Genomic DNA, 17,226 nt, shown 5'->3' on the forward strand with positions numbered 1-17,226 from the left:
TCCATTTTGCAACCTTTTCATCTTTCTTCTAAAAGTCTCTATAAATCCAACTTCAAAGTGGATCAGGATCAATCGATCGTGCTTACAGATTTTGCGACCAGGTTGATCACGCTTATACATTTCCATGATAAAATTGATCGTGCTATAGGTTTATGTTAGATTTATGTTAATTTGTTGCCACGTTCACGTCAAAGTAGGATTAGTAAAATTATAAACTAACAACATCCTCATCATACAAAGAAAACCTGTACAAAATGTTTTACCGATGGTATGTGGCCCCATCGAGATTGGCTAAAATATATCCCACTACAAGTCCAAAATGTTGGAAATGCCAACAAGTTGATGGGACCTTCTATCATATGTGGTGGTTATGCCCTGAGACCAAGACATACGGGACTAAAATTAAAAATTGGTTACCGGAAATTACAGGCTACCAAATTGAATCAAAACTAGAACTCTTCCTACTAGAAATTATTAAAGATCAATATCCAAAGAAAATAAAATATATAATTTTACATATTTTAACAGCAACCAGGGTAGCTTTCGCACAAATGTTGGGAAAAACCCCAACACCCCCAGTGAGGAATTAGTCCAACAAAAAATAATGGAATGTGCAGAAATGGACATGCTCATGTTAAAAATGAAAGAGAAAAGGGATTCCAAGTATTATTCAATTTGGCACAAATGGTATGAATGGATAGCGAACAGATATAAGAAATAAGAAGTGAAGATTAATTGCAAGAGACCTTAAGAAAGCGATTGGTAAATATGTAAAGTACTGTATATAAGAAGAATATAAGATAGAACCAATTATTGACAAAGATAATAGTTATTGATAGATGTATATTAACTGTATTAAGACATAATAATATTTGTAGATGTCAAAATGCTGTTGAAAATGTGATTATGATTTGAGTTGTATTGGTGGAAAACACAATAAAAATATAATTTTTTTTTATCTGTCCTCCATTTTGCAACCTTCTCATCTTTCTTCTAAAAGTCTCTATAAATCTGCCTTCAAAGTGGATCGGGATCAATTGATCGTGCTTACAGATTTCAGGACCAGATTGATCACACTTATACATTCCATGATAAAATTGATCGTGCTATAGGTTTATGTTAGATTTATGTTAGTTTGTTGCCACGCTCATGTCAAGGTAGGAAGGTTTAGAGCCGTGTTTTTCAAACTTGGCAATTGGAAGCTGGGTGGACTTCAACTCCCAGAATTCCCTGGCTAGCATGGCTGGTTAGGGAATTCTGGGGGTTGAACGAAACCTATCTTAAAATGCTTAAAACTGAAATAGTTTGAAAACACATCCGTGTAAATTTCCCTGCATTTATTTGCTAACTCCATGCCACAAAATCATACCACCACCTTTTAGATCTCTCACATTCTTCCCAATTTCATAAATGCAGAATAAATCTGTTTCGTTGCTTAAATTCTGCGATTTACCTTTAACCTCACAGTTGCAGTCTTCAACGTGGTCCTCACCAGGTAGGCCTCCCTGTACAGGGAGCCCTCAACTTAACAACAAACGATCGGACTCAACATTTCTGTTGTTAAGCAAGACAGTTGTTAAGTCAGTTTTGTCCAATTTTATGACGTTTCTTCTCCACAGTCGTTAAGTGAATAACTGCACTTGTTAAGTTAATAAGATGGTTGTTAAAGTGAATCTGGCTTCTCACATGACTTGGGATGCTGTCATCATCATCCATCATCGTCTTCTTTTAAACACCCTGCAATCCCCTGCAGGGCAGTTGTCTTGGGCAACTGAATGGAGCCGAGTGTTTTCTGGCCGGATGCCCTTCCTATTGCTGGTGTGGAGTTCAATGTTCAGCAGATGCATTCTCATTGTGCCCAGAGTGAAAGAAATACCTGCCTCGACCTAGGTTTGAACTCACAGCTCCTGTTTATGAGGCGAGAGCTCCACCTCTAGGCCACCCGCACCACTCCGACTTGGGACGCTAACCTTCGTAAATACGAGTCAGCTGCCAACCGTACTGAATTTGGATCACATGAATACGGGGCTGTTGCAACAGTCATAGGTGTGAAAAATAGTCACGAGTCCCTTTTTTCAGGGCCGTTGTAACTTTGGTCATTAAATGAACTGTTGTTGTGAGGATTCCCTGCGGTCTTTCAAACCTTTGGCGCAGTGTGAATTTCAAGCCCAGAGTCTGTCGGATAGACAAGACTCCAACTCCCAGAATTCCCCTGCCAGTCAAAGGTTGTAAAATGGGGTTACGGCTCACTTAACAAGGGCTGTGCTTAGCAACGGACTTGCTGGTTTTCTATCGTCGTAAGTCACGGCACTGAAAAAAAGCAACTTATTTTTCACGCTTAAAAACCGTCGGAGCCCTCCCACAATCCTGGGATCAAAATCCAGGCGCTTGGCAAACTGGCTCGTATTTATGACGGCCGTAGGGTCCCGGGATCGTGTGCGAGGTCCCCTTTTGTGACCGTCGGACAGGCAAAGTCAACGGGGAAGCCCAGATTCACTTAACGTCCGTGGGATTAATTGAACAGCTGCAGCGATTCGCTTAGCAACGGTGGCAAGAAAGGTCGCCAAATAAGAGCAAAATTCACTTTAACCAATGTTTCGCTTAGCAGCATAAATCTGAGGCTCCGATTGTGGTCACAAGTCGAGGACGTTCTGTCTATGCGATGGTTTTAGCACAGCGTGGAGGTGAGTCAAAAGCATGTGATGTAAATAACATTATAATTTATGGACTGCCGTACCCATCAGCCTCCATTGTTCCCGGTGGGGAGCAATGGGTGTGAGAGTCCCACATTGTCCCCCTGGAAAACGGGGAGGGGGCTTTAGTGTGAATATGAGCTCAGGGGTCCCATGCAACCCTGGAAAATGGGGAGGGGGCTTGGAACCGGAGCGCCCTAAGGAGACGGACTGCCATGCCCATCCGCCTCCCTCCTCTTTCCGGCAGAGAGCGATGGGTGTGGGAGTTCCGTCCTCTTCTCCTGGACAACAGGCAGGAGTTTTGGACCTGGTGCTGGTGAAGGACTATCATGCCCATCAGTCTCCTTCCTGGAGGAGAGCGATGGGCTCAGGAGTCCCCTTGTGTTGCCTGGGATGGGAGGGGGGCTTGAAACTGGAGCCCCTGGAGTTAGAAGGCCCGCTGCACCCATCCGCCTCCCGTCCCTCTTGGGCAGAGAGTGATGGGTATGGGAGTCTTGGAAAATGGGGAGGGGGCTCGGAGCTAGTGGTTCCCCAAGGACTGCCCTGCCCATCATCCTCCATCCTCAGCGGCAAACGATGGGCTTGGGAATCCCGTCCCATCCTCTTGGAAAACGGGGAGGAGGCTCGGAGCCGGTCCTCCCCAAGGACTGTTCTGCCCATCAGAGGAGAGCGATGGGCTTCGGAGTCCCATTGCATTGACTGGGATGGAAGGTGTGTGGGGGGTTAGAACCAGAGCCCCCTAAGGAAACAGACAGCCACCCATCAGCCTCCATCCTCAGTGGGGAGCGATGGGCTGGGGAGTCCCACCCCATCCCTTCGGCAAAGGGGAGGAGGGACGACCACGCCCATCGGCCTCCCTCCCTCTTCGCAGGGCTGCGGCGCTTGTCCACGTCCGCCGAGGGGCGTGTCGGGGGCGTGGGCGTGGGCGTGGCTTGCGCTGCTAAGGCCGGGCGGGGAAGGAGGGAGGGAGGGAGGAGGAACAGCCCCCTCCCTCGCCTGAATAGCTGGGCGGGGTCGGAAGTGGCGGTGGTGGCGTGTGGGCGTGGCTTGAGGTCGGGAAGCGCCTTTTCGTTGGGCCGGGCGGGGGAAAAAGGGAGGGAGGGAGGAGGAAGAGGCGGAACAGCCCCCTCCCTCGCCTGCCTGCTTGGGCGGGGCCGGAAGTGGCGGCGGCGGCCTCCCTTCCGCGCCAAGCAGCCGGGGGCGGGCGGGCGAGCAGGCGGAAGGGCGGCCGGTGCCGATGGAGCGCCCCCCCGCCGCTCTGCTTCTACGGCCAGGGCCGCCCCCGCGGCCGCCGCCCCCCGCCCGGAGACGGACACGGAGGGCAGCAGCAGCAGCAGCAGCAGGTCTGAGGGTAGGGTGGGGAGGAGCGGCCGGAGGGCGGGCGTGGGGGGGAGGAGGAGGAGGAGGAGAAGAAGCCGGGCTCGCCTCAGCCCGGCCAGGCTGCCCCGCCGACACCGGCGCCATGTTGGGCGGGCGGCCTTCTCGCGCGCTCTCTCTCTCTCTCTCTCTGAGGGGAAGGCCTCGAGGCAGCGCGGGCCTGGTCTGGGCGGAGGGAGGGAGGGAGGGAGGGAGGGCGCCTGGAAGACACCCCTCCCCTCCGTCCATCTTGAGGGGGGGAAAAAAGAGGGACGCCGCGGGGGGTCCCCCTCAGGCGGCTTCCAGAGCGCTGGACTACGACGCCCAGGATGCCCCGCGCGGCAGGCTTGAGGGAGCCTGGCCGTTGGAGTGGGCCCCGCAAAACAAGATGGCGGCTGGGGCATTCTGGGAGTTGGAGTCCGTCCCTCTTAAAAGCATGCTGGGTGAGGGATTCTGGGAGTTGGAGTCCATTTATATTCAAGGATGGGGGATTCTGGGAGTTGGAGTCCATGTAAAGCATGCTGGGTGAGGATTCTGGGAGTTGGAGTCCATTTATATTCAAGGATGGGGGATTCTGGGAGTTGGAGTCCATGTAAAGCATGCTGGGTGAGGGATTCTGGGAGTTGGAGTCCATTTATATTCAAGGATGGGGGATTCTGGGAGTTGGAGTCCATGTAAAGCATGCTGGGTGAGGGATTCTGGGAGTTGGAGTCCATTTATATTCAAGGATGGGGATTCTGGGAGTTGGAGTCTGTAAAGCAGGGTGAGGGATTCTGGGAGTTGGAGTCCATGTTCAAGGATGGGGATTCTGGGAGTTGGAGTCCATGTAAAGCATGCTGGGTGAGGGATTCTGGGAGTTGGAGTCCATTTATATTCAAGGATGGGGGATTCTGGGAGTTGGAGTCCATGTAAAGCATGCTGGGTGAGGGATTCTGGGAGTTGGAGTCCATTTATATTCAAGGATGGGGGATTCTGGGAGTTGGAGTCCGTGTAAAGCATGCTGGGTGAGGGATTCTGGGAGTTGGAGTCCATTTATATTCAAGGATGGGGGATTCTGGGAGTTGGAGTCCGTGTAAAGCATGCTGGGTGAGGGATTCTGGGAGTTGGAGTCCATTTATATTCAAGGATGGGGGATTCTGGGAGTTGGAGTCCATGTAAAGCATGCTGGGTGAGGGATTCTGGGAGTTGGAGTCCACCCACCCATCTTAAAACTACCAAAGCTGTGAAACTCTGGACAGGCCTCCTCCAAGATGACCAGTCCCTTGCCCGGCCTTTCGAATCTCCCAACCGGAGCCATAATAAACCTTCTGGCATGACGGGCTCAATTTTCATTGGGGGGTAGAAATGGGGAAGGTGAGCCCCATGGAGGATGCCTGAGGTCAGGGGGCAAGGAGGGAGTCCATGTGTGACCGCAGCACCGGGCATTTTGTTTTATTGGTCCTGGCTTTCTCTAGTCCTGGGGCTTTTTTACACCACTTGTCCCAAGTAGGCTGGATCGTCCTCACTAGCAGCTGAACATGGGACTTGTAGTTGCATCCTTCTAGAAGGGGGTTGGGGTCTCCATTTCCCACCCCCTTTTTTTCATGGAGTGGAATGGATTCTTGCCACTACAGATCCAACCAAGTTCCTGGGCTTAGACCAGTTTGTTGTTTTTTTTACAAATTCGGTGCCTTTAAGAGGGGTGGGCTTCAACTCCCAGAATCCCCTAGCCAGCCAACGATATCCCAGGCTACCAGCACATTCAGCTCTCTTAACAAGAGTTTGGTCAATTAATTAAGGTAGAGGTCTCCAAATTTGAACTTTTAAAACTTGGGGGACTTCAAGCCGCAGAATTCCCTGGTTAGTCCTGGTTGTTAGTCCACAAGTCTTAAAAGTTGCCGAGTTTGGAGCACCCTGCATTATAGGAACCCATCAGGAGTTGCCATGGGGATGGGGAAGAGGAATTGCAGCCTTTGCAGCCAGGTGACCCTTTGGGGGGGCAGGTAGAGCATGTTTTATGCACGGCAAGGGTTTGTGAACTCAACATGTTGCACACATCCAGTTTGGACACAACTAAACTGCAAGATGGCTGTGTGATAAAATGACCAGACCAGATACTTGAAAATTTGAAAAAACATTGCATTAGACCCAACCGGTATAGCTTGGAAGCCTGTCACCCCTTGTGCTGTGTTGTCATTGTTGGTCAGGAATCGGTGGGTCCTTATTTGTGTGGTTAGCACCAGCGCCTAAATCTCAAAAGAGGCCACAAACGTGTGTCGAAAGAGCTTGCTTTGTTGCAAAGATCACCTGAAGAAATTCGGGTGCCACCTGGTTCGCACACTGCACTGAATATTGTAATGGCCTGTTTATTTTTCTTCATGTTTGTGTGAACCAGCCCACTTGTGGTTTGTCAACCAGGTTTGTGGCTTCTTATCGTTTTCAGCCAGTTTGGGCTCAGTTATGAAGAGTTTCCCAGTTCAAGTTTTCCTTGACTTACAACCACAATGGAGTCTAAACTTTCTGTTGCAAAGTGAGCCATTTCTTAAGTGAGTTTTTGCCCCATGTTACAACCTATTTTCTCACAGAGGTTAGTGAATCACTGCAGTGTTAGTCACACGTTCTTAAGCGAATCTGGCTTCCCCATGTGCTTCGCAGAAGGTCCCAAAAGGGGATCCCTCATTAATATGAGTCAGTTGCCTAGCATCTGAATTTTGGTCAGGTGACCAATAAGTCACTTTTTAAAGTGCCACTGTAACTTCAAATGGATGTAAGTTGAGGACTACTTGTATGAATCGAAAGATGTCTGGCTTTTGATGGCATTTTGTGAGATGAAAATGGATCTAGCTAGCAGATCCTGGGTTTGGGCTAACACCGCTCCCTTCCTACAATGTCTTAATTAGCATTCCCCCCCAGAAAATAACAAAAAAAGACCCTTTCCTGAAAATTTGGCAAAGCTTGTTCCTTTTACAAAGGATATGCTGCACAGCTGCATGAATTATATTGGTTAAGTGGAACTTGATGCTTTGAAGAGACTCTTGTCCAGCTGGATTTTTGCCTAAGACAAAAAACACATGAAGAAAATAATTAAATAGCCTGTCCTAAGTTTAGTTCTAACGTTATGGCCGGTTTCCATGTGGAATTGTCACGACACAAACGTCACGTTTTGGACTGGCTTAGGACATCTCCTGCCTTTGGGAGAACATTTTTATGGCTGGAAGTGACTTTAGTCTCATGAAATAATAAACAGCTAATCATGAAGGACGCCCGGGAACCTGCTGGACGGCAAGCTCTAAAAATTATTGGGAGAGGGGATGATCAAATAAATTCTGCTGATTATTTAGGTGAGGTCATTGCTGATCCAGAGTGCTTAAGTCCTTAAACTGTTAAAGTAGCTCATGAAAATATTGATTGAGAAGATCCTAGCGGTTAGCCAAATGAGTCCAAAGCTTGGATGAAGTCTCATCAGTTGCTTCTCTTTGGGGGAAATGTTGGGGTGGTTTTCTTCCAGACATTTCATTACCAAAATAGGTCACATCACCAGCGCTAGAAAAGAGTGAGTTTGTGGAGAAGAGGAGGAGGAGGAAGACTATGGGGTCCTTGATGCTCTCTGAGCTGGGTGGTTTTCTTGCAAACATTTCATGACCCAACTAGGTAACATCATCTGTGCTAGAAGAGGGGGGTTGTAGGGAGAAGGAGAAGGACTGTGGGATCCTTGCTACTCTCTGAGGTTGGAGGTTTTCTTGCAGATGTTTCATTACCAAAGTAACTAACATCATCAGTGCAAGAAAACCACCCAGCTCAGAGAGCAAAGGACCTCACAGTCCTTCTCCTCCTCCACCACCACCACAACCACCCTCCCTTCTAGCACTGATGGTGTCCCCTAGTTGGATCACAAAACGTCTGCAAGAAAACCACCCAGCTCAGAGAGCACCAAGGACCCCTCATGTCAACCCTGAGCTACAAATATTCTCGTCTCTTGGTACCCCTAATGATGTTTTACGGACTTTCTGTACTACTCAAAGTGATATCCCTTGACTTGGGGCTCTCCCAAAGCATCGAGACTCCCACTCTCATCATCCCTTGCCAGCCTGGCAGCAGTTGAGGATGATGGACTTTGTAGCCCAACCCCTTTGGAAGAGGAGACAACGGCAGCGTGGCTCCCAAACTCCGAAAGCGCTGGGGCGTCTCACAAGCTTTTAAAAACGGGCGGACTTCAATTCCCAGAATTCCCCAGCTGGCGGAGCTCACCTTATAATCAGCAGAATGGATTTGATCCTTCTCCAAAATAATTTCTTTTTTTAGGGCTCACGATCTAGAAAGTTCCTCCCGGGAGCTTCGCGATTCAGGCTTTGTGACTACAAGTCACGTCCAAACCATAAAAAATGCCAAGCGTCTGTCAGAGTATATTCATGAACTGGAATAGGTCAGCCAATGAATAAGCCTAGCAACTAAGTCAGCCAATGAGGACTGTTTGGAAACTGAAACTAGAAGTAGCCTAGGCATGGGTCTATATTAAACTCTGCAGCTCTGAAGCTGTGTTGAGCTCTGAGTCTTATTGAAAATGAAACTGCTTCTCTCTGCTGTGTGTAATTCTTGCCTGCTGAACTAAAGTGAAACTGAAGTCCGTTTTCTGAGCGGAGTTGCTGTTCTGCTCTGAACCTGTAACATGTTTGCTCCGTGTTGGAGAAATCTACAACTGGTATTGTAAAATTTACTTTTTGTGTTTATAAAGAAGTTAAATGAAGCCTCAGTCATCTGTGTTTATTTCTGGCGCTGAATTTACGCTGCAATACTCTGAACAAATTTTGATCACAGAACCACGGCATTTGTAAGTGTGAAAAGCAGCCGTCAGTCACTTTTTTTCAGGGCCGTTTGGGAACTTCGAACAGCCACTAAATGAGGTGTTGTGACTTGTCTGCTGTTGCTAGAAACACACGAGCCTTTTCTCACCGTCCCGTAGCTTTTCCTCACCGGGATCGTGTTGCTCCTTCGGGGTGCGAATCTTGTCTCTACACCCCCAGTTTCCTCCGGCATCCTCTCAGGTCTGTGAATCTGAGGATTCCACGGCTGTTGGGAGCCCAGATTTTATCTTTTTATTTGAAATTTATTATCTGCATCCTCCGGAATCGGCCCCGATTTGCAGGAGAAGATCCTTGGCAGATGAAAATCCTTCCTGTCTGTCAGAACCTCTTCCTTCTTCTCGGGCTGTCCTGGATGCAGCCTGGGCTGAATTTGAGTGACGCCATCAAAAAAGTGGTGGAGTAGGCTTGCACCCAGGAGGAAATTGCTTCCACAGCAAGCATCCATGGGGCAGTTTGGGGTGTCAAGGGCCTTTGGCATTTGGGGTGTGTCTGGGGTGGGCTCTTTTGAATGCCTCCTTCAAGCAAGAGATTGCGTTGGAGACCTCTAATCTTCCCCTGTTCCTTTCCTGCAGATTATGGCGAACTCAACGGGACCGTTGGTAACCGAGACCCCTTCCTGACATCTCCTGGTGCCCGTGACTTGCCTGGCCCCGTTTCCGTGGTTCCCAACGGCAGCCAGCCCGGCCGGGAGCTCAGCCTGGCGCTCAAGCAGACGGCAAAAGGCGGCATGTTTGTCAAAGCCGGTCTGAGAACCAAGACCTTTAGCTTGAAAAACAGCCTGGACAGGAAGAACGAGCGATGCCACGAGAGCCGAGCCGGAGAGGGCCATTCCTGGGACAAAGGCGAGATGCACCCCGTCCCCAACGGCCTCGTGGCCGACGGTTCTGAGTACATCGCCAACGGCTGCACCGGCAAAGGGGCGGACAACGACGGCAGTGGCTCAGAGAGCGGCTACACCACACCCAAGAAACGGAAAGGCCGGCGCAACAGCGCCAAGGGCTGCGAGAACCTGAGCCTGGGCCAGGAGAAGGTCGTGCCATGTAGCCCCGTCCCGGCCTTGAAGCTGGAGACCGACTCCTTCAGGGCCGACGGCGGGGACTCGAAGGCTGACCTGAAACCTGCTTGGAAGTGTGAGCAGCCGGGCGGGCCGGGGGTGGGCCACGGGAAGCCAGGTGGAGGTGGGGACATGCTCCGGAAGGCGGCGGAGGCCAAAGGCGGACTGGCCGGCAAAAAGTTTGAGGAGCGTCCCAAGGGGAAGCACGTCTTGGGATCGTCCTCGAAGGAAGATTCTTGGACCCTGTTTAAGCCGCCCCCGGTTTTCCCCGTGGATAACAGCAGCGCCAAGATCGTCCCCAAAATCAGTTATGCAAGCAAAGTGAAAGAGAACCTGAACAAGGCGGCTCCCCTGTCCTCCTCTTCCTCGTCCTCCTCTTCCTCCTCCTTGTGCTCATCCTCTGTGGGCGAGGTCCAAGTCCAGGCCCCCAACCGCCTCTCCCAGGTCCCCATGTCCGCCATGAAGTCTGTTACATCGGCCAGCTTTTCCAACGGCCCCATCTTGGCCGGGGCTGACCGTGGGGTGTGTCCGACCGGCGTCCAGGCCCTGCTGGTGCCGGCTGCTAGTACTGTCCTTTCGGCTTCTTCCAAACTGGCAGCCCAGGACTCGGGTCCCTCCGCGGTCGCCATGGACCCGCAGAAGCCGAGTCTCTTCATCTACCCGTCAAATATGCATGGCCTGTTCAGCGTGGCGGCCCAGGCCGAGTCTCCGTTCCTGTCCACGCAGCAAAACTTAGGCGATATCTTCCAGAACCAGTGGGGGTTATCCTTTATCAACGAGCCCAACGCGGGGCCGGAGACTTCGCCCCGGAAGCCGACGGACACCAAGGTGGCCGAGGTGACCTTCCAGGGCCCATGCCCCGCCGCGCCGGTTCCTCAGGAGGCAGAGACGCTTTCCGCTGGACCCGAACAGCCAGCCTTCCCCAAGGCCTACGAGCTGGCCAAACGGACTAGTCCCCAGCTGTTGGGCGGACTCTTAAAGCTGGAGGCCGCTGGGGAGGAGAGCGACTTGCCGTTAGAGGCCCACTTGCCGGGGGCCTTGCCCCAGGCGGAGCTCGGGGGCCCGGGGGCCTTTGTGTTCCTCGCCAAGGACTACCGCGTAGACAGTCATCTGTCTTCTCCTACGAACACTTTGTTAGTCTCCACCAAAGAGCAGAGGCACCCCAGCGGTCTAGAACGGAAAGCCAGCTGGGGGGAGTTCGACCTGCAGGCAGCTGTTCTCTATCACATCCAAGGTAACGTCTCCCGGGCTGGGAGGGACTCCGTTCCCCATCAGCCCCGGTGTTTTCTGGACAATGGCAGCCTGGCTTGGGGTGGGAGGAGTCCTACCCTCCAGGGCTGGCGTGGGGTCTCTCTGGGAGCTGGAGGGGGGGAGGCAGCTGCCACGCAGGTAATCCTCAACTTGGCATTGCAAGGGAGCCCCGATATTTCTGTTGCTATAAGCGAGACGGCTGTTAAGTGAGCTTCGCCTCCTTTTATGGCTTTTCTTGCCGCAGTCGTTAAGCGAATCACTGCCATTGTTAAGTCAGTGACCCGGTTGTTAAATGAATCTGGCTTCCCCATTGATTTTTGCCTGTCAGAAGGTCGCAGAAGGGGGGATCACATGACCCCCCCCAGGACGTTGCGACTGTCATAAATGCGAAGCAGTTGCTGAGCTTCTGAATTTGGATCACATGACCCTGCGGATGCTACAATTGGGGCATCTGTGAAAAATGCTCCTTTTTTTCCAGCGCCGTTGCAGCTTCACTAAATGAACTGTTGTCGAGGACTACCTGTTTACAGACCTTTATCAGGCTTGGAGAGTTGCCAGGCCGGTATCTGCCACACGCCACACTATAGCAGGCGATATTTGGCAAGAAGTCAGGAGCAGTTCTTCACCCGAGTGAACTAATGGTCTCCTGCAACCACCATTCCCCTTGCGCTCCTCTTTGATTTCCTGGCCCCATCCCTGCCTTCGACGCAGAGCCTTCCCCAGACTCCAGGACTGGCCTTGGTTCCTCCTCAGTCTCTGAGTTAGCCGCCAGCTCTGCTGGCAGCTGGCGGGCCACAGCACCTGGGAAATGGGTTCAGGTTAGACCATGGTCTGGTTTTCGGCCTGGCGCTTGCAAGGAGGGGAAGACCGAGCTAAGCCCCAGTAGTCTCGCCTCTTCCTGGTCTTGCTCAGCCGGCCGAATGCCTTCGATGGGGGCTTATACAGTGGCCAGGGGTGTCTTTTTGTGAGGGGCTGGCCTTTTCTTGGTGCCTAACTCTGCAGGTGAGGGGTGGGCTCCCTTTGGCCGAGAAGCCCTCCAGTCCCTGCAAGCCATACTGGAGCTACTGGCCCCCTTTCTGCTCTCTTTGCAGGATCCGTGTTCTCACGGTGGGTCTTATTTTAATTATTTTTATCCTGCCTTTATGATTAGTATAAATAACTCAAAGTGGTGAGCATATTGAATCCTCCTTCCTCCTCCTATTATCACCACCACAACAACCCTGTGAGGTGGGTTGGGCTGAGAGGGGGATTAGGGCAAAACTCACCAGCCAGCTTTCATGCCTAAGGCGGGACTAGAACTCCCTGCCTCCTGGTGATTGGCCCAAAGTCATCTAGCTGGCTTATGTGCCTGAAGGCGGGACTAGAACTCCCAGCCTCCTGGTGATTGGCCCAAAGTCATCTAGCTGGCTTACGTGCCTTAAGGAGGGACTAGAACTCCCAGCCTCCTGGTGATTGGCCCAAAGACACCTAGCTGGCTTATGTGCCTTAAGGCGGGACTAGAACTCCCAGCCTCCTGGTGATTGGCCCAAAGACACCTAGCTGGCTTATGTGCCTTAAGGCGGGACTAGAACTCCCAGCCTCCTGGTGATTGGCCCAAAGTCATCTAGCTGGCTTATGTGCCTGAAGGCGGGACTAGAACTCCCAGCCTCCTGGTGATTGGCCCAAAGTCATCTAGCTGGCTTATGTGCCTGAAGGCGGGACTAGAACTCCCAGCCTCCTGGTGATTGGCCCAAAGTCATCTAGCTGGCTTATGTGCCTGAAGGCGGGACTAGAACTCCCAGCCTCCTGGTGATTGGCCCAAAGACACCTAGCTGGCTTATGTGCCTTAAGGCGGGACTAGAACTCCCAGCCTCCTGGTGATTGGCCCAAAGTCATCTAGCTGGCTTATGTGCCTGAAGGCGGGACTAGAACTCCCAGCCTCCTGGTGATTGGCCCAAAGTCATCTAGCTGGCTTATGTGCCTGAAGGCGGGACTAGAACTCCCAGCCTCCTGGTGATTGGCCCAAAGTCATCTAGCTGGCTTATGTGCCTGAAGGCGGGACTAGAACTCCCAGCCTCCTGGTGATTGGCCCAAAGTCATCTAGCTGGCTTATGTGCCTGAAGGCGGGACTAGAACTCCCAGCCTCCTGGTGATTGGCCCAAAGACACCTAGCTGGCTTACGTGCCTTAAGGCGGGACTAGAACTCCCAGCCTCCTGGTGATTGGCCCAAAGACACCCAGCTGCCTTTCAGGAGTCTCCCCTGTCCTCATTGACCCAGCCCCTCCCCAAAGGGGTCAGCTTGGCCTCCATAGCTGAAGGAATCCATTGGTGGAGGAGTGGAAATAAGCTGGCCAGTTGACCAATGGCCAGAGCTCTGGGTTCCTTCCATCCTTTGACAGAGCAGAGCGCCAGTCTCCAAGGGCAGCCCTATCCCACTGCACATGGCAGCCAGCTGGGTCAGAGGAAAGAATACGGCCCTTGGCATAACCTGGGCAGTCTGGTCCCCATTACCATGGTTAAGCCAGGACCGCCACCGCTTGTACATTCTAATTAGAGTTTGCTTATATGTCTTTTGCGATACTAACCAGTTTCTCCCCCCCCCCTTTTTTCCCCCCTTGCAGAAATGGAATCTATTTGTAATTTGCAAAAGCGAGGTAAGGATTTTCCTCCTTCCGTTCTCTTAAAAGGGGTTCAGCCCATGATAATTGTTGAAGGGGACAGCGGGAGGGTTGGGGTGAACCACTGAGGGATCCTTTCTTGATGTTGTGTAGCAAATCTGGCCGATCAGCCCCATCTCAATCTTCCCAGCTCGGACTGTTTTCAAATCAAGCACAAACCAGGTTGGAGCATGATGGGCCATTTGGCAAGTACTCGCCCGGGTGCAAGTGCTTTGGGTTTAGCCCGTACATCTGACGCTCCCTTTCCAAATTAATGCAGCCACGATTCCTTTAGAACTGGCTGCGAGGGCTCATTTCACCCCAGGGCGAGCACCCGACAGGATCCCCTTAATGCAGGCATCTCCAAAATGGGCCACTTTAAGACCCGTGGACTTCAACTCCCAGGATTCCCCAGCCAGCATTCTGGGAGTTGAAGTCCACAGGTCTCAAATTGGCCAAATTTGGAAACCCCCTAACTTAAATGTTGGAACTCATTGTTGGAACGTATTTTTGTGCAACAGCTACAGTAGAATTCAGCCAGTAGATGGCAGTGTTTACAACTTTGTGTCTATTACGTTATATATATACTCTGTGCTCTTTCCTTCTAAGTAGAATTTCCTGTTACAGTTAAGCAGGAAAGCACATGGTGACTGTGATTTTTGTTTGATCTGCGGTGCTGTATATAAACAGAATTTCTAATCAAGCGGGCTTTTGATCACACGGCCGACTGCCCTGGGGTTGGGACATGGCTGATCTTCGCTAATGCTGGACGCGGGGTGGCCGCGGGAGTGGCATGCTGGATGTCCAGTTCACTTCAGACCCTGTTCTTCCTTTTCCAGACCCAAAACGAATAATCACTTACGCCGAAGCCCTGGACACCCCTAGCACCTGAGCAGCAGCCGACGGTTTCCGCTGGGCCTGTGACCAGCCCCGTGCCCCGTACCTGAGGGGGGGGCCCCCGCTGGGCCGCTCTGGTCATCCGAATCCGAACCGCAGGACCATCCCTTCACGTGTGCGTCTCCGTGTGTATACCGATGCACACACAACTGCCTAACACAATCCCTATTCTGGGCTTGACGAAACTCCCTACCCAGCTGGCAGAGACACCCCCTGTGGTTATTTAAACCCCACTTCTGAATGTCTGGACCTTTCCCAATTCCTCGTTTTTTTCCTCCTCCCCCACCCCACGATTTCCATTTTTTTTTTTCTTTTCCTTCCTTCCTTGCTTTTCTCTCCCTCCTGTTAAAAGGAAACCAGACGTGAGTAGAGACTTAGCTTGTCCAGTAGCTCTGCAAAGGTTTTTTTTTTTTGGTCATATTTTTTTGGGGGGCTTTGCAATCATTGGTAACACACTAACCAGGAGGAAACTTTTCCGCACCCCACTTTTCTTCACTTGGGGGGGTGAGGAGCAGGAATCCATCTTGGATCTTCGCGTCTCTCCATTGCCCTGTGGGGGGAAGCGGGGGGTAAGAGTGGAAATTCAGTTGCCAAATTAGCGGGTTCCCCCTTGGGGGCAGGGAGGGGGCGATGTTTTCGCGAAGATATATCCACCCTTCGAGACCCTCGACCGTGGTTGGCGGGGTGTGGGGGTGAGGAAGGGGCTTTGGTTTGCTTTTAATACGGTATCCAGGGTTGGGGTATATGAGTGTGTGTGTGTGTGTCTTGTGTGTTTGTGTGACGAGAGCACGAGCGAGAGGAAGGGGGAGCCCAAATGCGCTCGGTGGGGTCTCCTCCTAACCGCCAGGATCAGGCCAAAAACCCCCCCAAAACCTTGGATTTATTCTTGAGTTTGCCTGGCGATTCTTTAGCGGGTGTGTGTGCGGTTCAAAGTATTGCATGTGTAAACTTGTGCACACACACACACAAACACATCCGATGCGTGTGGCAGCTGGTATGGAAATAAATTTACGAAAGGAAAACCAAACCAGCTTGCTTCTCTCTTCCCCCTCCTTTCTTCTGGGGTGTGTGTGTGTGTGTGTGTGTGTGTGTCTCCCCCTCACCCACCCACCCTCCAGCCTGCTTTCTCCCTCCGGTGGTAACTCTGGACCGCTTCCCCCCCACTCACCCCCCCTTCTGGGGAGGGTCTCCAGATTGTCCTGGACCGTTCTCCTTCCCTTGCAAAAGCAGAACTGCGAAGTCGGCTTTAAAAATTGTTGTTTTTTTAGAGAGAATTCCTTTGGGTTATGGAGCAGGCAGGTTTTTTTGGGGGGTGTAGGTGGGGGCTTGGGTGCACCCACAGCTGCAGCCGTGGAGGGGGTCTTGCATCAGAAGCTGCTCTCCCTCTTCCCCCTACCCCCCAAATAATACAAGCAAGGGCCTTCTGAACCCCAAGTCGGGCTTCAGGCAAGACAATCCCCAGATGTGTCTGGACACTACAGAAGTGGGGGGGGGCACACATTTTGGATCCCATGAAGCTCTCGGGGGAGGGTCTTAATATCTTTCAGGCGGGGGAAGGTTCTGCCTCTGTTCAAAACTTTCGTCCTTCGGGGTTTGCGCCTTTAGCGCCTCTCGGAAAATGGGATTATTTTTCTGCTTTTATTTTGCTAGGGTTTACTGCTGATCTTCTTGCTTCGGTCTCTGCGTCCTGCCCCCCCCCTTCTGCCCCCACCCCACCCCGAATTCGGTTGGGTGGGTGGTCCTTTCATTTTTGCATCATGGTAGACCCACCTCTGGTCCTTCCCCGACCTGCAAAATTATACCTCTCTTTTCCCATTCCTCAAATAGGGCTTAATTATTATCCCCTATTAAAATGGGGGCGGGTTTTTTTTTTTAAATCTGATTTGTTTCTTCTCAATTATGGACAAAATTCCCTTATGCATAAACGTCCCTTGTTTTAAACTTTCCTCTGTTATTATTTTCTTTTGGAAAACCCTTTTCGCCAAAGCCTCGACCGCTTATTAAACAGAAACTCTTCTTTTAACCTTTTCCTCTCCCTCGTTGAATTTTGTGTGCGTAATTGGGGCTGGGGGGGAGAAAAGAAGCAATTCAGTGGAGCTGTGAATGACGGTGGAACATGAAAATAATGAATAAAGGTATAGGTTTTATATATATATGTATATATATATGTATATGTATGTATGCATCTAGGTCTTGACGTGTTCGGGTCTTTTCCCGTGGAAGATTGAGACCCAAACACACCCAAGACCTGCATACCCGTGAAAATCTACGAAAACATTATATATATATGTATATATTTGTTTTCGTAGATTTTCATGGGTACAGGTATGTAGGTCTAGGTGTGTTCGGGTCTTTTCCCTTGTAAGATTAAGAGTATCTTGGCGACGTTTCGGCGAGGTCCACAACAAAACTCACAAGGCCATCACAGCCCATTATACCAACATTAACTCCATAACCAATCAGAGGCAGCACGCTGCCAACCAGCCCACACACCAGCC

At 51.2% G+C, this 17,226-nt stretch overlaps 1 protein-coding gene across 1 annotated transcript; it reads left to right on the forward strand.

Annotated features, from left to right (window-relative positions):
• The first annotated feature begins 2,946 nt into the window (after positions 1 to 2,946).
• Positions 2,947 to 16,751, forward strand: NUFIP2 (nuclear FMR1 interacting protein 2). Its single transcript, XM_087952842.1, has 5 exons — positions 2,947 to 3,009; positions 3,855 to 4,044; positions 9,463 to 11,178; positions 13,796 to 13,828; positions 14,671 to 16,751. The coding sequence occupies exons 1-5, from the start codon at positions 2,947 to 2,949 to the stop codon at positions 14,721 to 14,723; spliced, it is 2,055 nt and encodes a 684-aa protein (XP_087808968.1). The 3' UTR covers positions 14,724 to 16,751.
• Positions 16,752 to 17,226: the final 475 nt, after the last annotated feature.

The sequence above is a fragment of the Notechis scutatus genome, chromosome 1 (assembly GCF_049901735.1).
Source record: "Notechis scutatus isolate UNSWTSFEM ecotype Mainland chromosome 1, rNotScu1.2, whole genome shotgun sequence".
In the NCBI taxonomy this organism is placed as follows: domain Eukaryota; kingdom Metazoa; phylum Chordata; class Lepidosauria; order Squamata; family Elapidae; genus Notechis; species Notechis scutatus.